Source organism: Camelus bactrianus, chromosome 6 (assembly GCF_048773025.1).
Source record: "Camelus bactrianus isolate YW-2024 breed Bactrian camel chromosome 6, ASM4877302v1, whole genome shotgun sequence".
Classification (NCBI taxonomy): domain Eukaryota; kingdom Metazoa; phylum Chordata; class Mammalia; order Artiodactyla; family Camelidae; genus Camelus; species Camelus bactrianus.
Window position 1 is genome coordinate 32206835 of NC_133544.1, and position 21558 is coordinate 32228392.

The window sequence follows — 21558 nt, forward strand, 5'->3', positions numbered from 1 at the left end:
GAAATGAGAAGTTGTTTCCTTTCCTTTATAGCTCTTCTTGTTTGTCCCCCTTTACATCCCCAGACACACCAGCTTATTGTTGTAAACAGACATGGCAAAGCTTAATATAGTCATCCACTTTCCTAGATCAACAAAATTTCTTAATCAAATTTCCCTAGGGGCACTCAGGAAGTACGGAGAAGTCTGATAAACAAGCTGTCCCAGAAGTGCTGAGATAATGCTACTCGATTTAGAGGAAGGACAGAGAGAATCATTTCTCTGAGGGCTGTTACAAAAAATATGGCTTGGAATAAACGATTTTAGGAGGCCAAGATGCACAGACTGAAATTGATGATTGTTGTCATGATTATGTTCCCACAGCTATATCTTAGTTAAAGAAACACTGAGCCAAATCCTGTTGATTTCAAATCTGCTGATTTCTTATGATCACCATCACATAGATCGTCCAAATTACCACATACTACACACACCCACTGCACTAAGTACTTTCTATCTGTTAGGTTATTTAAACCCCATACCGACCCTATGAAGAATTTTTATCTCTATTTAAAGGGAAGGTAACTGAACAGGACACCTTTCAAGGACAAAGGACTAGTGAATGGCAGATTTGAAAGCTAAACCCAGGTCAGTCTGACTCCAAACCTTCTCCTATTAACCACAACACAACAGTGCTTTCAATCTCAGTTTTTGCATGAAGACCACTGACAGCTGCCTGCACACAGCACTGCACAACCTAATGACGCTTTCACTTATGTTCTATCATTTGATTTAAACATTCTGTGAAGGAGGCATGATTATGTCTATTTTTCTACGGAAGAAACCGAGGTACAGATAGAACGACTGCCCAATGTCCCACATGACATTGCACATAAAATTAGCAAAGCTAATTTTAACCCCCGGTTTCTTGATTTCCTCTCTACCCAACCACACTGCATCTCTCAATAGAGGACTACAGTCAAGAAACATACATTTTAAAACTGAGAGCCTCAAATCCAGTCAAGAAACTTAGCTTTGCTCACATAACAAAATAATGAAACTAAAAGGACTCTTGTTATGAAATAAAGAATAGGGAACATATACTTTTTAGTGACAATTTACAAGTAACAAGCCATAGACTTGTTACTATATAATATGCCTGCCCACACTATATCATATGTCAATTAATTAGTACTGGGAGAACCCAAGACCATTTGAGGAAGACAGAGCTTGCTAAAACAACACAAAAAAACAGGCTGAACTTTGAATTTCAAGAACCTAATTAGGTAGACCTCAGCAGATACAGAAAGAATAAGGTGCCAGGACAAGTTCATGTTCCCCATCACACCAACAGGGGATTTCTTTTCCTTCTTGTATCTCAGGAAGGGAAGAAAAGAAGACCTAAGCTTTTGCCTGGTTTCCCTTTATTTAAACAGAAAAATATGGATGCAGTAGAACTGAGTTCAAGAGGTCTTTATTCTATTAGATCGACAAAAGAATTCTAGAAGATGATGAAGTATCACAAAACATAGTACAATGTAGGCTTAATAATGAAATACATGGATAGAATCTTATGTTTTAAATTTTTGTAATATAAGTCCAAAATAAACAGTTATATACTCTTTTAGAGATGAGGCTATCAGGAGAGGCATATAAACTCGTACTCTTGAGTTCCAAACGACTAAGTTGGAAGCATTAGCAAACTCCAAGAAGGGACAATTCAGAAGCTATAATGGGCTTAGTGCTGCTATTTCAAGTAATGAAACATTTTCTCTGCTTTCTGGATTCATTTCACCAAACGATTTCCTCAGCAGGTCAGATATAGATTTGCAGAAAGTGGAAAACATTTTCCAGGAATAAAACAACTGATCCCTAAAGAACAGCTGCCTTAACTTTTCTGGATAAGTCTTGATCTGACCTACCTAAATATGCTGTCACTGATATTCTCAACCTCTTCCTAACCCTGCCGGACCCTCACACTTCATGTGCACTGAACTCTGTTGTTGACAGGGAGTCACTGTACTAACTGTGTGACCTGGAGTAGTTAATTTCTTTATGCCTTAGTTTCTCTGGCTCTAAAATTGGGATAACAATAGTATCTACCTCAGGGAACTGTTAATGAGGATTAAACAAGTGCTTAAAAAGGCCTTGGTACATAGTAAGTACTCATTAAACCTCAGCTATTAGAATTTTTCCTGTTACAAAACAAAGCTTTTCCCTGATAACAACTTTGCTCACTCAGTTCAGAATGTCTTGAGCTATGAATAGGAAACAATTTTGTTTCTAATGCTTGACCCTTAAGCTTTGATCGCAGAATGGGAAGAACTGAAAATATCTCATTGCATCTAGTATTTTATATGCCTTCCAAAGCATTTTACATTCATTATTCATTGGGATCTTCTAACAATCCTGTGAAGGAAGTATAGTAACAATTTTTATCAGCCCAATTTCATAGAAGGGAGAGAATAAAATACAGAGTAATTCTTTGTTTCAAGGTTATACTGCTACCAAATGGCAGAGGCCAAAATGCTAGGGTTTACAACACCCAAGCCTGTGTTCTTTCAACTATGCAAAGTAAGATATTCTAAGATCCCTTTGGAGCAATCGAAACTATGCTATTTATTTATATTCACTAAAGTCCACATTTTATTCAGATTTCCCTAGTTTCATCGAATGTCCTTTTGCTGGCGCAGATCTCATTCAGGACACCACCTTATATTTAACAGCCGCGCCTCTCGGGCTCTTTTTAGCTGTGAGGGTTCCTCAGATTTCCTTGCCTTTGATGACTTTGACAGTTTTGAGGAGTACTGGTCAGGTATTTTCCTTGACTGGGATTTTTCATTAAACTGGGATTTGTCTGAGATTTTTCTCATGATTAGACTGGGGTGATGGTTTACAGGAGGAAGACCACAAAGGTAAAGTGCCATTCTCATCACCTCATATCAAGAGTACGTGCTGTCAACGAGGCTTATCATCAGTGATGCTGATCTTGGTGGCCTGGCTACTGTTTGTCAGGTTTCTCCACCGTAAAGCAACTTTTTCCCACTTTCCATACTATACCCTTTGGAAGGAAGTCACTATGCAATCACACACTTAAGGAGTGAAGGGTATCCACATACATTATTTGAAATTATTCTGCATGCAGAATTTGTCTATTGTCTTCAATTTATGTTTTTATTTATTCAATCATTCATTTATAACAGTATGGACTTATGAATGTTTATTTTATAGTTTGGGTTATAATCTAATACTACTTTATTTTGTTGCTCAAATTGTTCCAATTTTGGTCACTGGGAGCTCCTTCAGATGGCTCCTCTGTCCCTTTGATATATTCGCAATCATTGTGATTTTTCTTTTGAGCACCTCCCTTTTTTTTCTGGCTCAAGATACTCCAAGCTCATCTTGCATATTTACTGCCCCAGCCCTAGACTCAAGTCATTTCTCCAATGAGTTCTAGTTCCTTTTATTGGAATCAAGATCTGGGCACTAGATGTGCTCCCATCCTGATTATTTTTTAGCCACATAATTGCTAACAAAAATGCTTCATTCTGGCTGCACTGATGTGCAGAGAACTTTAGTAGAAGAGATCAGCTCTAGAGAACAGCAATCCCCTAAATTACCTTTTCTCTCAAGGAATAGGTATGCTTAGGCAGAAAAAATAATATGCAAATAATTTCCATTATAAACTAAGTTAGACAAACCATCAGTCTTCCTATATTGTAAACCAACACAACATCATTACAACAGAACTGCAGAAGGATCCTTAGAGTAACAGAGTCATTTGTCGGGGGTCATCAGGGAGAATACTGATAGTATCTTCGGCTTTACCACATAACAGACACAGCATGGTATACTCCTAGAACAAGATAAAGTGCATAATTACCTTGAGGAACCGGGAGAAAAATGATTCATAATGTTCTCTGTAAAGCTGTTTTCTATAAATTGTCATGGATATTCTGTCTGTACATTAGATCAATTTCTTCAACACCTATAAGCAACGTCTTAGGTTTAGTCTGTGTATCCCAGAGCCTTTTGTTTCTATAAACTGAACACATGCTAATGCTCTATTCACTATATACACAAGAATGTCATCTTGGAAATGCATGGCTATTTCTTGGACTTAGAAAACATACATATTGGGCTTACTTAGAGCAGCTATTTAAAGCAATGAAGCAATTTGAGTGTGGGCTCCTAAGGACAAATTCCTGTTCTTAGAGTTGTTCCTTTCTAGGATATTCAACACTAATATGCAACAGAAATGATTTTTAAAACAACAAAAAAGGGAAAAAGATTTCCAAACCAAAAAAGCTATTTTTATCTACCCCAGAAAAATAAACAACTACATTAAATCTACTAGTATGTCATGTCTCATATTTAGATATCTGGTTGTCTGGAATTTGATCCATTTAAAGAGTTTTATGTTTCTTAGGCTTAACAAATGTCCAGACTGATGACAGAAGGTATTCTGTTTTAGGCAAAAATCCTAAGGGCAAAGTCCTGTTCTTATTATAGCTGCCCCTTTCTAGAATATTTAATATGGTCAGAAACTATAGAAACATATTTCTTTCAAAACTTTTACTTAAAAACTTTTTATCTTCTTAAAGAAAACAAGCATCTAGACTAAGTCTGTTAGCATTTTCACACCTGACATTGAGATTACTGGCGCTCTGGAAATTGATCAGTCAAGGCAGTTTGTATTTCATGGGTCTGAACAGACACTAAAGAGAGGGTCACGGAGATAAACAATGACTACAGTACAAAGACTCAGAATCAGGCAACTGCCTTTGTATTTCCTGCTAGAAGGTTCGATAGGGGCACAGAATTATAGTTGTGGAAAGATTGTTTCTTAAAGACCACATTTAATTTTAAAGTCTACTCTATCTACTCTGCTCTAGACAGAGTCCAGAGCTCAGAAAACAAATATGAGTCTCATGAATTAAAAATAAAAGTAAAATCCACTCTCTCCTAGGTTTTACTGCTTTCACCAGACATTACTAACAGCATGTCAAACTCTCACTGGAAATGAAGAAAAAGTAATAAAGTCAAAATGAGAAAATGTGTGAAGCTAGACAAATATTTGAGTTTTCAACCAATATATCTATTGACAAGTTTTTATCAAGTGCCTAAAGTCTCTGCAATGTGCCAAGTGCACTGGCAGACAAGACAGACAGCGAGGACAAGGTCTGACCTTGCAAAACTTAGTAGAACTATGGAGAAAGAAAAAACCTAACACATGGTATAATCTGGGAAGACTATTAAATCAGTAAGATTGATTATACCTGTAATCTTTAATTCATAAGCAGTCTGGAATCCAAATTTCATCGTAGGTCAAAACTCTTTGGAATTCAAAAGCAGTTTCCCACAGAAGAAATGTTGTACACGGCAGTTAGGTTCCCAGGGGAAATCCAGGGAGTCTTTTAAACTTATACTGCATACGTACTATAGAATCTAACCACATATAGCAGTTTTTCTGTGGGAAAATATGTGTAGAATTCTAAGTTGGGATGCCAGGATCTTATCCTCCTGTGCTGCCAGGAATCTGGTGGGATCAGGATACCTTTTACCAAAACCAGCCAAGGTAGGAAAATCAGAACTCCCCCCCAGTCATTCATGGAGACCCTCACAGGCTCCATATGGGCAATGCCTGAGGGTAGAAATTTGGAAGGAAAGGTTTTATTCTGAGAGTCCCATGGGCTTTTTTCCTCTATTACTACCTGTTACTTCTAACCCCCAGTCCTCTTCTTCTCAGATCCACAGAGGAAGAGAAAGCAGTTTCAGTTTCCCTCTTGTTTCCTGAGGCTTTAATGGGTTTTAGGGTGATACGAAAAAATACAGGCTACCTGTAATCACCTCTGCTTTCCATTTAAACTCTGTACCTACGTCTCTACTTTCCCCTCTGCTCTTGTCACCAGAAAATCTTACTTTGTTTAACAATGGTTTAGTTAAAAGTGAATTTATTTAAAAACAGAATCCTTATCTTTTAGAGACACATACTGAAATATTTACAGAAGTAGTAGTATGTTTGGTATTTGCTTCAAAGTAATCCTATGGGGAGATGTGGAAATGGTGAGGTACAAATAAAGCAAACTGAAGATGGGTGCTGGAGATTAATACATTATTCTGCCTATTTTTGACTGTCTTTAAATTTCCCATAAGACACTCAAAACAAAACAAAACAAAACAAAACAAAACAAAACAAAACAAAACATTGGTGGGAATCCCACCTTGAACCTGACTACTGCTGGAATAAGATGGGGGCTGGAGGAGGGTGGGGCCGAGAAGAATAAGCCACAGCGGCTGCATATGAAGAGTTCTTGTGGTCATCAGGCTGAGATGGAAGTTTGCAACTGGCCACTCATGTGGAGCGGGGCCTGCTGCAGGTGTAAGATGAGTTCAGAACAGGGAGAAAGCAGTATGGGCTGGACTAGCAAGAATAAGAAGGAAATAGAATTTAAGCTCAGCCTGAAAGAGGTAAGATTTAGCTGGCCTGAAAGTAGAGAAAGGCCTGAAGGTAGAGAAAGGGACAAGCCAAGGAGAAAGCACGAATAAGAACAGTGATACAGAAAAGAGCAAGCATATGGCACATGGAGCAGCAGAGGAGTGATGGCATGAAGTTTTTCAGAAGATTAATTTGAAGGCCGTGTGCAAAACTACGTGGGAACTACTGCAGTGATTTAGGTTTGAGCGGTACGGTCCTCGACATGAAGTGTGGCAGTGGAGACAAACAAAAGCGAGAGAAACAAAGGAAGAAAGGAGGGCAGCTGGGGGGTGAAGGCTAGAGAAGGAGATCTGGGAGACATCGGATGGATCTCAGCAGAGAGTGAGGGTGCCTGTGCTCACTGTGTGAGGGCAGACAGGCCAGGCTCCTAGACCAGAGACCAGTGCTCAGGGGAAAATCAGCTAGGGAAAAAGAGGAAAGGAAACCAGAGAGAAAGCAAAGGAACAGTCAAAATGATTCAAGAAGAAAGAACAAAGTCTAGCACTATGGATCCTGAGGGGAGAAATGCTTAAAAAAGACAGCGGTTAAAAAAACCAGATCCAGAAGAGCACTTAAGAGAGAGAGGAACTGAGGTGAGGTCACAGGACTTGGCTACATGAAAGGAAAACTATGAGAGAACAGTTTTAGTAAAGTGAAAATGAAAACCAGTCTGCAAGTGGTTAAGAGGAGCAGAGGGAAATAAGGAAAATAGGGTCAGGAACTACTCAAGTAAAGAAGCAAAAGGAAGGAGAGAGATGATTAGAGGAAGACTCAAACAGGTAGCTGAGTGAAACAAAAGGATTTTAATCTATTTTTGAGAAATAAAAGAAAAACTAAGTATATTTCATGCAAAAATATTTTAAATCCCGTGGAGAAAAGGAGGATGTTAGAAAGAGAGGTGATAACATGAGATTCCTGAGGAAACGCAGTGGGGGTAGCATTAGACAGGAGGAAATAAGAATCTTGTCTACAACAGGAGGGAAGGAAGAACATCTAAAGTTGGGGCAATGCTGTGGTTAGTGTACAAAAGGACAGGAGTGGGGAATGAGAGAAAGGGAGGCTGGCCCGCTTGGCAAGAACCTTGGAGTAAAGGAGCTTGGATATTACACTGTAGCTGATGGTGACCTGTGGAAAAGCCAGTGAGGTAGTTTGAAAGCATCATTTTAAGAAAAACAAGCTGTTGGCTGAATATAGAATATGGGTGGAGGGGGAAGAGGATGTTGGGAGAGAAACTGGCAGTAGAGAGTCCAGTTTAAGAGGTTTTTTTTCCAAGAGAATTCCACACTATCTAAGCATTGTGATTACAGCCATCTTCCTTCACCTTCCTGTTCCTGCCCCAGAGGAATTTCTGGGCCAGCTTTGAAAATGGCTGTGCACAGTCATAAAGGAAAATCAGATAGACTTCGGTCTCATGGCGGTGATACACAATGGCTCAATTAGGGCATAAACAGGCAATCTCAATAACCACTTAGGGACACTAAAAAGCTCACAAGAGCTTCAGGAACTTCTAGAAAATAGCTGTAAGCACTCCTTTCCCCCCATAGACAGAACTGCTTCTTTAAGCCCCTGACATGCTTATTCCTCTATTTGGCTGCTACTTATTCACCGAGATCTCGATTTTGCCCTAAGTCACATCGTTCATATAAGTATATTTCAGGCATAGTTTTTGGATGCTGAGGAGATGTGGTGAGGATGTTGTTTAGCTAAACCACAACAAATTAGACCAGATTCTGATGGGTGACTAAGTGCTTCCTTCCACACTAAAATAAGAATGAATGAAAGTGGTTATACTATTTTATAAGATTCTGATATAGAAGATTTTTTCTTCCTAATTATAGTAGTATCCAAATTTGAAGTATCAAAACAAAGTTCCCTTGCCTGTTAAAAGCTCATACTTGATACTTATACCCCATGGATAAACATGTAGTTCACAATACATAAGTAATTCAGTCTGAAGGCTTGAAAATAGAGACAGTGAAGGACAGGCACAGGTGAGTGTGTCCTCCTGCTTTCCCATTTGTCCTTGGCTTTCCCCCACTGTCCAGCTTTTCTCCCTGACTATTAGACTTGTGAATCTTCAGCAACTTCAGGCCTGCACCAGCCTGTAGAATTTTGTAGAATTCTTCACATGCTCTCACAATTGTATAAGGACCGATCCTTATAATACATCCCCAGTCTCTACCCTTATAGTGGTTCAGCTTTGCTCCCTGATATACTTATCTTATCATTTTACTCATCAAACAATATTAAAATGTCTTATCACAACTGAGACTACAAAGTTGCTTGACTCTCCACGCCTACAAGGGAAACAAAGATAACTTCTTTAGAGCAATTTCCATGCTCAGCAAGAAGCATGGCAGTGAGCAGGTCAACACTTAAAGCCAACAACTGTGCAATCACATACTGGGTAGAGAAAAAAGAGGCACAATAGTAACCTCATAAGAAGCCATAATATGCTGTTCTTCAGAAGCAAGAATGACAGAATTGAGATATCATTTGTAAGGCATGCATTTTGCTTTGTGACTCTTGTGAAGAGAGATTTGAACAGATCCACCTACATCTAAAGTGTCTCTCTCAACTTGTACAAGTGGAAGAGAGGGATGGCCTCCTCCAAAATTCGCTAATACTGCATTTATGAAGACTATACCTAATTTTTCAAGGGTACTTTTATCACTCCACTTCCCCACAATAACATACACGTATTTATACATTTACCTGAAATTCATCCATGATACTGAACGTATACTCGTGCCTGGCTATTACGTGATGACAATTCTTACAAAGATCTGTTGAAACAGAGAGAGACTTAAATAATTAAGTCTTGGAAGGGGTCTTAAGACAGTGAAATTTCTATTCTTAACATGGAACTACTTAAAAAAAATCTTAACTGTCATATTTAACACAGTAGGAAACCCATTATAATATTTACCTTGATAAGAAATCCAGAATCTGTCACACAGCCACACTATACAATTAAGGGCCTGAACTCAGAAACTTAATGTGCATGTATTAATTCTTGTTGAAAGCTCTCTAAGGTAATCAATTAGCAAATATGTATGTATGGACCTATCTAAATATGTTAAAGCTTTTATTCTCAGGAATGATAGAAATTGTGCTATTAACCAATCATAAACAAAAAGCCAATGCTAGACATTAAAGTAAATTTAACAGTAACAAAAGCCTCTCAATATGATAATAATAATAACAACTATAATTTATTGAGTGCTTAATGTGTGCCAGATACTGTTTTGAATACTTTTTATCTGTTTATTCACTTAATGTTCTTAAAAACCCAATGAAGTAGATACTATTGATATCACCTTTTCAGGGATAAGGAAACAAAGGCACACTGTGGTTAAGTAACTAGGAAGACTACCAAGCTAAGCAGTGTTGGAACCAGAATTCAAATCCAAGCATTCTGACTCCAGAGCCCTTGTTCTTGACCACTATGCTCTACTCTCTACTACCTGCAAAAAAATACAGTTTAAAGGGGAATATGCTAAAAGAAAGAAAAAGGTTCTTCTAATTTAGAACATTTTCCCACAGTCTGACTCTATTCTAAAGGCTTAGTGTCTTTCATACCTCTCTTTCAAAATATCATTATTTGCACATTTATTTCTCACATACTCAGAACACAACAAAAAACCAGGACACAAGCAAAAAGGAAATGTAAACAGTTAAAGAGCTGTCACAATATCTGGGCAGTAAGTAGACATACACTTAATTTACTCATAGAGATTCTTAGTACCAACCTTGGAACTGATGTATTTTTATAATACATAGTTATTTACCTGATTCCCAGTATTAAGGATGAGGAACAGATAAGAAGGTAGCATACTTAACAGTAGCAAAAGAAAGAAACTACAGACTGACAGTGAGAAAAGAGACAAAAGCTATAAAAGCAGAAAAAAGACTAAAAGAACTATAGCATCCTAGGATCATTTAGTACAAAGGCAAAAGCCCTAAACACTTCGATAGGTGTTGGAGGATATCACTGTATTATACTACGGTAGAAAGTGAAAATTCATATGGATGACCCTAAGGTTAAAAAAAAGTCCCCATATCTTGTTTCAGAAGACAAAAAGTCTTTAAAAATAAACAAAAGAAAACTGGTGCCTGAATCATAAGCTTCAGTTACCTGCAAAAGTCATTTATGGGAACTACCTGATAATGCTAGATAAATGAGGTGTTATCTACATTCTCCTCTTAAAAAACTAACTAGTGACTATGTATTGCAATATGACATTGAAATAGGCCTCATAATACTAGGCACAACCTAACTTCCAAAAGCTGGCATCTGCTAACAGATTCATGTAGAAAAAAAGTCTACTTACGATCATAGGTAACTATTTCTTCTCCATCCTCCTCTTTCAAAGATTTGTTTGTGATCAGCATAAAATCCCGCTTACTGCACACTGCACAGCCTGTAAAGTTCAGCAAGAAAGACCCATTCTCCAGGCAGATGGTACCCTAAAATATGAAAATGAGGAATTTAATTTTCTTCTATTTCAAAATCCGTGAAATCCACAATCATTTGAAAATGATTAACAGACTTAAAATCTCTAAAGGCAAAAACCATGGCCAGAATTTACTTGCTTGAAGTCTACATCAAGAATTTTTGAGATTACCAGCTTTCCTCTAGAAGCATTCAGGGTAAATTAAACTGAAGCAGTGTTAGAGCTGTAAGTTTCTGAGAACTGCAACTGTGTTTGAGAGAGGACTAAATGCAAAAAGATATTTAGAAACAACTTAATGGAGTTTTAATAATATAAAATATGAAAAGGAAAAATCAGAAAAATCTAATAGCCAACAATATTAAATGAGGTATATTATAAAACTAGAATGAAAATTCAATCAAAATGGAAATACTAAGACAATGATAAACATAATCTTCTACACTGTGATGCTTAGTTGATTGTTGAAACAGCATTTTCTCAAGCCTTAAAAATGCCACAAAATAAAGAAAACCAAATTCTCAGCTCTGTAGATGCCAGTCCTTAGGATACCTGTGATTCAGGCACAGAAGACAAGTTCTGCAATTCATCAGACTGACACCATGGCATTTAAAAGAGAAAGGTTTTCGCTCGTCACTAAGAAACTGCAAGCAATATATGCTTCTGGCTCAAGGGAGGTTTTTGCTAAAGGCTTACTAGTAATTGTTCAGAACTAAAAGTCGCTTTATAAACAACCTAGTTCAACCTCATTTCTTTTTTTTTAATTGAAGTACAGTTAACTTACTATAGTAGTTTCAGGTGTACAACATAGTCATTCGATATTTTTATAGACTATACTCCATACAAAGTTGCTATATAATGTGGGCTATATTCCCTGTGCTGTCCATTACATCCTTATAACTTACTCATTTTATGTTTTTACCTCTTAATCCCATTCACTTCCTCCTACCCCTTTTCCCTCTGGTAACTACTAGTTTGTTCTCTGAATCTGTGAGTTTGTTTCTATTTTGTTTGTTCTTTTGTTTTTTTAGATTCTACATATAAGTGAAAACATACATTATCTTTCTCCGTTTGACTTATTTCACAAAGCACGATACCCTCCAGGTCCAACCATGTTGTTGCAAAATGGCCAGATTTCATTCTTTCTTATGGCTGAGTAATATATATATTGTGTGTGTGTATATATATATACACTACACTGTCTTTATCCACTCATTTGTTGATGGACACTTAGGTTGCTTCCACATCTTGGCTACTGTAAATAACGCTGCTATGAACATTTGGGTGCATATATCTTTTTGAATTAGTGTTTTTGTTTTCTTTGCACTAATCTCACACTCTCTTGATTATTGTAGCTTTAGTAAGTCTTTAAATTAGGTAGTTTATGTCCTATAATTTGGCTAGTCTAGGTTCTTTTCATTTCATATAAATTTTAGAATCAGCTTATAACCTTTTACAAAAAAGCTTGCTGGCGTTTGAACTGGGACTGCCCTGAATCTATAAAAGCTGACTGCCAAAGACTCCAAGAAATTAAGGACTTAAAAAAATACATTAAAAAAATAAAGATCTAAATGCCACTTTCAAATAAACAGAACTCTGAACAGGATTGCACACATAAACACAGGCACCTTATACAATGTGGTCTAACTTCTGTAATCTGACTTTGTAAGCAGACAGAATGTAAACTCTAAACACTGAGAGAAGAGAAAAGAGATCTATATACCTATTGTGAGGTAAGGAAATAAATTCTTGAAATGGCAAAATGCAAGTACAGTATCTAAGAAACTGACAGGGCTTTCTATAAGGGCCCTGGTCATTTGAAAGCAATGAGGGTAACCTCTATCAGAGAGGCGTGGCTCTTTTATTAAATGATGTGAGATTATTAATGTCCAAATTTGGGAAAGTAAACTAAAGCACACAATATTCAGAGAAGCTTCTGAGGTTCTCACAATGGGAAGAAAAAGAAGAATAAAATCTAAATCAATTCCAGAGTAAATGTAGTAAGCTTTAACAGTTTCAAGAAGACAGGAAAAAAATCAAATGTTAAATATCCAAAGAAAATGTAATTCAGCTAAATTCTTGTTAAGGATCTGTGAAGGTATGCAAATGTGCAAGAAGAAATGGTTGAATATTATGATGATAATTAGTATGACAGTATATTATGATAAAATCTTATATAAATTTGAGAAATATGCAATCACTTTGACAAGGGTTGGGCCAATTTGCTTTTTCCAAAAAACTATTATTTCAGATGGTATAATTTAATAGTGTATATGTTTTGTCAAGGAATGTTGAAAATTGAAAATGGAAAATACAGTTTTAAAAGAACCAAATTTTAGTTTGGCTGATTTTCTCTATTTTTCTGTTTTCTATTTCATTAATTTCAACTCTAACCTTTACTATTTCCTTTCTTCTGCTTACTTTGAATTTAGTGTGTTACTGTTTTTCCACTGTGTTAAAATGAAAGGTTAAGTTACTGATTCCAGATTGTTCTTTTCTAACGCAGGCATTTAAAAATGCAGAATATCATTTTAAAGCATCCATTTACATACAATTGTCTTACCAATTATATATCAAACTCAGCACTTAATTAAATGTGGTTTAATGCTAAGCAACAATTTAAGTACATAAACTTTGGTAGTTTAATTTTAAGTGATGCATATAAAACAATTTCTAATTTAAACATATCATTAATTTGATTAGTGATTACTGATTACTCTCTCTGATTAATCTCGATTCATGCTTTATTTCTGTATTGCTACTGTATTACTAAGAATTTTAAAGCTGAAACTGGAACTACACAAAAATAAAGGTTTCATTTCCAGTTTGATGTGGAAATGTTTTACTACAATTTTGTGCCTGATCAGTTATTTTAGAAAAGGCAGTAAAGTTCTAGTTCAACTGGTTTGCTAAATGCTTTTCTGAATGAAAAAAAAATTTTTTTTGGATCACAGTTGAGCAAAAAAATTTGAATTCAGAAAATTAGTATGGTTCATCTACAATTTGATTCATGCTTGAGTTCAAGTTCTTGGTATAATATTACAAGCTAGTGGGCTAGAGCTCTATTAGGAATTTTCTAGCCTGTGAAAAACATCTACCACAGAACTCCAGGAAATTTTATGAAACCAGAGATAAAGGATTAAATATTTATTACCTACTCATTCTGCATTTAGACCTACCCAATATGCTAATCCATTATGTTTCTCTGCCAAAGTTTTTGAATGAATGGACAATACTTGCTACCACCACCTTAGTATCTTTTCCTTTACTAGGCTCAAGCAAAGTGGCTTCTGCTTTTACTGCCCTTAAAAATATCTCATGACTTCAAAAAATCCCAGATCTGGAAGGAACCTTGAGATTTCAAGTAGTCAGTCTGTACTGAACAACAGGAAGAGAGTTTAATTCATCTAAGGTTATCCATTCCCTTAAAAAAAAAAAATCTGTCAGAAAGTTCTTTATTCTAAGTCAAAGTCTACAATTCCATAATATCCACCTACTAATTATTTCTAAATCTGCCTTCTGAAATTTCAAATAAATGCTCAATTCTTCCTCATGACAGCCCTTTAATTATTTCAGAACAGATTAAATCAGAGAAAAGTGCTTTAGGCACTTTCCTGGTTTTCCAGTCACCTCAATTCTTTTCTCTACTCTTCTTTCTATACCTTTATTTTCACTTCCTAAATTAATTTATTCCTTGAAGCTCAGTTCTTGATTCTGGTTGATTCTCTACATTCTTTTCCTAAGAGAACAAATCTTTTCCATTTTGACGCCTTTATTTGGCTGACTCATCTGACTACAGCTCTTCCCTTCTTCCCTCCTACATTAAAGGGGTTTAGTCCTGTTAATTGTTTCTTCGAAATGAGGTCTTCATTATCTCACGCCGACACTACTGTTGCCATTTGGCTCCCCAAATGCTCTGTAGGGCTCTCCTTTTACACTTCTCCCAATCCCATCACCTCAACAAACAACCACAAGATTCACTTTTCTAAATAACAGAATTCAGAATCACTTCCCTATTTAATTTTTGGGGAATGGTTGCCAAATGCCTAAAGTTTAAAATCTGAACTTCTCTATATAATTTTCAAGTCTTTTGATTAGCTCAACTCTTAAAAATCCAACCTTTAATACCATCCGCAGCAAACATCTCCCTCATGGTGCCTATAATGTGCAGTGTTCACTACTGGATTCACAAAAATCTCTTGTTAAACAAATAAAAATGTATAAAATAGAACACAATAAAGAAAAGTATGTGAAACATAAATGTACAGCATAATGCCTTTACCTATTAAATATCTATTGTACCCCAGTTGCGACAACCAAAAATGTTTCCAGATATTGTCAAATGTCCCTTAGGAGGCAAACCACTGCTCTCACTCGGTCACTTTCATTACTCACTCACTCATGGTGTTCCATTCTATGACCATATCATACTTTTACAGTCTACTACCACAAATAATGCTGTTATGAACATTCTTATATCAGTCTCCAGGAACATACTGCACACATTCATTTATTTCTCCAGAATGGGAACTTCTGGGTCATTCAGTATGCATATCTTTTTTTTATAACTTTTTTTTTTTGGACAACTCTGAGTTTTTTCCTCAAAGAGGTTTACCAGATGAGTGTTCATGTTGTTACATAACCTTCCCCAAAGACTAAGTATTACTGAAAATATTAAGAAACAGAGGCAACCATAAAATTTTCTACCTCCCGAACAATATGAGAATCCTTGTTCTTGTTATTTTCCTCCAGAATTCAACTCCTCCTTTCCTTCTTCTCTACCTTAGTCATAACTATCCTTCAAGTCCCCACTGAAGGCCACTTCATCTGGGAAAACAGCACTATCCCCTGCTGCTCTCCCTTTTCTCTAAACTTGAATAGCATATATGTACTGTACTAGTCATTTTTTGTTAATAACATGCTCACGTAAAATGTAAGCTCTTCTGCAGCACGGAAGCTGCCTTTTATTTCTTCTCTGGTATCCCTTTCTGGCCTAGCAAAGTAATCTAGTTACACAAATATAAAGGTTCTGTAAGTATACCCTGAGTGAATGAAAGAAAACAAGCTTCGCAACCTCCTGAGCTTGAAAGGAACAGAGATTTAAAAGAAAGTAACAGCCAGGAAACCTGTATTCTAGTCTTGGCTCTCATTCTAACTAGAATGTGAACTTCGGCAAGTGATCTCCTTTCTCTAAGCAAAAGTTTCATCTGCAAAACTGGGTTAGAACAGATAAACTCAGAGCCTTCCAGAGCTAGAATTCAGGAAGAATACCCAACGTCATTAAATCAAGCTAGAGGATAAGACCAGGGTATGGAGAGGGGTGCCCTCTGTTGTCGCCTGGGTTGTGTTGGTGGTGGGGTTTCATTTGCTGTCCCCTGGAGCTCAAGAGAAATAGGGTGACAGCTGATGTCAGTCAGTAGCCAGGGCCGGGATCAGCGGGAATGGACCGCTATAGGCCATCGGCGCTGTCAGGTGCCTAAATACAGCTACCGGGTCACCGGAAGGGGCAAAACGGCTGAGTCCGCCCGGCGCCCGGCCTCCCAGAGAAGGTCGACTGGGGTCATGGGAAGCCTCAGGGGCCGGCCATGGGTCAAGGGAGCGGGAAGTTCTCGGTGCCCACTCGCTCACCCGGTTGGGATATTCCTTCTCCACACAGTCCCCACACATCGCGACGCCGTTAACTGGGAAGGTCCTCCGGTGCTTCCGGGAGAGGAAGCATCGCGAGAACTCAGAGAAGGTTATCGCATGCGCCCAGAGTACTTGACCTTGGAGTATTTGGTTTCCGGAACCAATTCGAAGTCTCCGCCCCTTAGCAACTGTTGTTAGAGCAGGGTATGGTCTCCCAGACAACAATCATGGGCAAGCGGTAGGACTTCAGGAACCGTGTGAGAGAGAGAAACTTGGAGCGTGTGGCGGGAAGGGGAAAGGGATTTTGAACTGAGCAAAGTTCTAATAGTCGCCTTCCTGAGTCTAGCTGACAGATAGGCAAGTCACAACCCACAAGAAAGGGAATTGTTTCTCGCTGCCTCGGCTCCATAAAGATGAAACTATACTTTGAATGCCTTTCCATACCATTTCTTAGGCCAGTGAGAGTGATAGTTCAGATTTTGGCAAGTGAATAGGCAATAAATGAAGTATTTGGGAAGAGGCCTTTAGACTCTACAGAGAATCTTCTAAAAAGAACACAGTGTTAATAATCAATGACCATCCCAGAGTCCTCTGGAGAACATAGAATGTATTTCTCTCTCTCTCTCTGTGTCTTCCCTTTTCAGATGAGGAAATCAAGGAAATAATATTTAAGGCACAAAAACTCAAGAGCTAATCTCTATCCACCCAGTGAAGTCCTCCAACCAAAATCTATGTCCAGAGAAGAGTGGCAGCAAATGGGACTGGTGGGAGGAGCTGAACAGGACCAGGTCTTAATGTAAGGTAACAAGACTACACAGTGGTCAGCCAGGACTAGGACTCAGTTCCTACCCCGCAAAAGGGCTCAGCACCTTTTTAATACAGTAGCCAGTAGCCACATGTGGTTATAAATCACTTTTAACGTGGCATTTTTGACCTGAGGTGTGTGGTAAGTACATCCTGCACACTAGATTTAGAATACTTAGTATATAAAAATGTACAATATTTCGTTTGTAATTTTATATTGATTACAGTTGAAACAATTGGGTTAAATAAAAATATATTATTAAAATTAATTTCACCTGTTTCTTTTTATAATCTGGCTACTAGAAAATTGAAAATTGCATATAAAGCTTGCATTATATTTCTATGGGACAGGGTGGGTCTATGCAGTTGTCTCTTGATTCATTATTAAACGTGTCATCTGTTTTTAAAGCCTAATGCTGCCTTAATTTTACTAACCACTGTGTTTTATTCAGTTCTATAAACATTTGTTGAGTGCCTTCACTGTACAAGGAACTGTGGAAACAACAAGAAACGAAAAAGATATTGTTCTTTCCTACTCTTCAGATATTCATAATAGAGTCTGAGAGAGAAAATGAGCACAAATACCTGTAATTACTGGCAGATTGTGGTATGAGAGAACAAAATGGAGAGACTATTTCCAGGCGGAGGGTTGAGAAAGAGGAATTCGGGCCTTGCAGAAAGTGTAGGATTTCAAAAAGCAGAGAGTTTTAGTATACAAATTTCAGGTGGACAATGCCAAGGAGTTTGGATTTTATCCTGCAGGTAATAGGAATCCACTGAAAGTTTGAGCAGGAGAGTGATAAAAAGGTTGTGGTTTAGGAAGATTTTATTTAGCAGCATTCTATTGGGATTGATTGGAGCTGGAAGAAATTGGATATGGAAAGGCAGACACAAACAGGCACCACAAGGGGGAGATGTATAGCTTTCTGCCTCGTGACAAATAGAAAACATGCATGATTGAAAAAAATAAATAAATAGAAAATTACACTGCAGTCAAAGATCTCTAAGAGTAGGTTCTTTGGGATGAACTGATTTCATTTTCTGAAGCATGAAAGTCAATCTACATATTTACCAGCATCTTTTTACCTCCCCAGAGTGATATAGTTATTATCACTTGTTATTAAAATGAGCAAGTGTAAAAAATGTATTAGTTTCCATGTGTAAAAAGACTCATGAAAATAGAGTCAAACTAAATCTAAACAGAATGCTTATAAGATCAAAGGGTAAAGCACTTTTCCTTTCAAAAAAAAAAGAGCAAGTGAATAAAAAGGTCATCTTATTCATAGGCACAAACACTCAAGAGCTAATGGCTATCCACCCAATGAAGTTCTCCATCCAAAATCTAGCTATGTCCAGGGAAGAGAGGCAGCAATGAGACTGGCAAGAGAAGTGGAACAGGACCAGAAATTAAAGTGTGATTATGATAATAGAAATATTATAAAATCTCTTGAGGATGACAGGTGGAAGAAAGGAAAATAGAGGCTGCAAAGCTGAAGGAGATTAGCACCTGAAAGAAATGACCAAGTAGTGGTGTAAAATAAGCAACAACAAAAAAAGTGGCAAAGAATCTATTTTCTCTTATATTACTTATATAAAATAAAGTTTGCAGGAACTATTTAAGGATTACCTTCTAATAGCATTTTCTCTGTGATAATACCTTACCCCTAGGAATCTTTAATAAACTTCTGACATCAGAAATATATATCAAATATACCCATGTGTTGCAGTTTATGCATATTATCTCTTGGTAAAAGGAATCCATTTAGGAAACTCTTAATGTTAAAACGGTTCAATTACATATGCTAAACTACATCCCTGGGGCAAGATTAAAGTTTTCCCTTAGGAGTACAGTTTGAACACTCTTTTTAACACTCTCTTTCTATTACCTATTTTCTTTTGCCTTTTATAATGCCTAAAACCGAGAGGCTACAGGGATGCAGAGCTGGGCATACCTGTCCTCTTCATCCTTTGTTTAAGAGGTTAAGGAAGCAGCCCGGAGCCTTTACAGTAGCCCTGGCAGGCTAACTTCACAGGTGGAGGGAAGCTCAGTGCCAAACAAAGCTCATCTGTTTGGTGAAGGTATGTGTCCTTTCCATTGTCTCAAGGGATGTGTGGAATAGGTGTGGTTGTTCTCACCTGGTATCACCTGCCTGGAATGAATGAATAAGCAGCAGTTCTGGGTGAACCCTGGTGAGCCTGGGTGAGGGCAGGTAGAATAGAGTTTCTGAATTTCATATCTGGCTTCTCTCCCTTCCCATTCCCCCCACCCAGTTCAGTGGCCAAGTTGGACTTTCTTCGTTTCCAGGTTCTCCTAGTTATTCAGATTATAAGCCCCAGCTTTCAAACACATGGTGCTGAAAAACAAGAGAATAGCTATTGTTTCCTTTGATTCTGTTTTCTCCAGCTCTCCTCGCTTTCTTTTCATATACAGATGGTGATTTCCATATGGAATTTTCATGATATATGTCAAAATCTCTGATGTAGTAGCCTCCGGCGAAATAGTCTCTCTCAAATCTTACATGGATTGGGATGAATTTAATAATCAAAATGTAACTGGGTTTTAGATATGCTTTTACTCTATTTCTAACGTGTGCCCCAAGGATATAGTAAGACTCAGAGCAGACTTTTGTTCTCTACTACCTGCATCATCTCTGCGAGGTGAAGGAGTTTGGAATTTTCAGAGAAGCTGAGGGAGTGAGGAGAGGGAAGAGGCTCCTGTTTTGTCGTGAAGAATGGCCAGCAGTGGGAGGGTTGACTTCAAGGAAGTTCAGGCCCCAAATCCATAGAAATCAAGAAGCTTGGGTCATTTGGAAAAGAGTCGTTTTTGACTTGGAATGGAGAAGAGGTACACAGAATACCTTACCTGCAAGGTAAGGTATATTTGGGAAATAACATGGTACACTTGGGAAATAACATGGTGATATAAAGTTAAAATTTTGGATTCTAGTCCTAATTGTGTCTTAATAATGGTAGGACCATAAGCAAATTGCTTATTGACTGGGGTTGTGTTCTCATCTGTAACATAATGTCAATAATGAATATAACTCCCTTACAGGGTTGCTTTATAAAATGACCAATGTTTTAGATACATGAGTACATTCATATGACTCAAGAGTGCTAAGCTAAATTATTCTGGCCATAGCATGAGGTGGTAGGAAGGAAGATAATAAATCAGAAAAGGGGATTGGTAATGACTAACAGCTCGCCCAATGTGAATCTGTGTCTAGCTGAATTGGGTAATATGAGAGTGTGTGCTTCAACTAATTTGTACAAGGTGGTTTGTGTGCACTTGAAAAGACTGAGTGAGCATGTTGTATTGGAGAGGACGCTGTGGTGGAGAATTGTACTAGGTAGGGAAAGCACAGGAGATATAGAAAGAGCAAAAAGGCTCTTCCAGGAAGCAGTCTTAGAAAGACACCTAAAGGCAGAAAGAGGCAGGAGCCTTCTGGGTAGGTGCTACTTTGGGCTCCTACCTAATCCTATTTTAGGTTCCTTATACTTTTTTCTCTTGACAAACTCTTCTTTGAGAATTAATGAGAAAGCATACATGGAGGTCTGGAGAGAATTGAGGCATATTATTAAACAATATATAAGACAGTGCCAAGAACGTAACAGTTATAATAAATCTCATTGTGTCACTTTAAAAGCTCCACAATTCCCTATTGCCTTCAGGATAAGGACCACTGTCCTTACTACAACAGTCAAAGCCTTTTAAAACCTGGCCCCAGTCTGCTTCTCTCACCTCATGTCCTGCTACTGCCACCTCTCCTTTTGCTGTCCTTTCCTTGTCAGCGCTCATTTCCTATCTGTAGTCCCATCAAACTTCTCATGGCCTCACCACACCAAATTCTTCCAAGTCTTCTTTCTGGCTTTTTGTGTGCTGCTCCCTTTGCCCAGAATGGCCTTTTCTCTGTCTATGGAAGTTATATTCAGTCTCTCAGATATGGTTCAAATATCACTTCTTCCATGAAGACCGGGTATTTGTTTCCTGTTCTGAGGAGGAACTTCTTGAGAATGATGCTTGTTTCCCAGCATTTGGCATTATGCCTGACCCCTAGTGGGTTCTCAGTAATGTTTGTTGATTGGTTGCAAAAGCTGAACACACAGTTTCACCCATCCTACCACCTTACCCCAAATTCCATGGCCAAAAGCAGCCACCATCCCACCTGTCTCATTTAGAGTTCACCCCATTCACTTCAGGCTATTTGCTTTCAAAGT

General features: G+C 37.8%; 1 protein-coding gene across 1 annotated transcript; it reads right to left on the reverse strand.

The window, feature by feature from the left end:
* Positions 1–1434: 1434 nt before the first annotated feature.
* Positions 1435–16668, reverse strand: CHURC1 (churchill domain containing 1). Its single transcript, XM_010962265.3, has 4 exons — positions 16537–16668; positions 10789–10924; positions 9170–9240; positions 1435–3832 (listed from the first exon to the last, which is right to left on the reverse strand). Exons 1-4 carry the CDS (start codon positions 16573–16575, stop codon positions 3740–3742), a joined length of 339 nt encoding a protein of 112 aa, XP_010960567.2. The 5' UTR covers positions 16576–16668; the 3' UTR covers positions 1435–3739.
* Positions 16669–21558: the final 4890 nt, after the last annotated feature.

Coding starts and splice junctions, on each gene's coding strand:
- CHURC1 (XM_010962265.3), bottom strand. CDS start 16,575: ATGTGTGGGGACTGTGTGGAGAAGGAATATCCCAACCGG. Junction 10,925..16,536: donor AGAAGGAATATCCCAACCGG/GTGAGCGAGTGG, acceptor TTCATATTTTAG/GGTACCATCTGCCTGGAGAA. Junction 9,241..10,788: donor AGAAATAGTTACCTATGATC/GTAAGTAGACTT, acceptor CTGTTTCAACAG/ATCTTTGTAAGAATTGTCAT.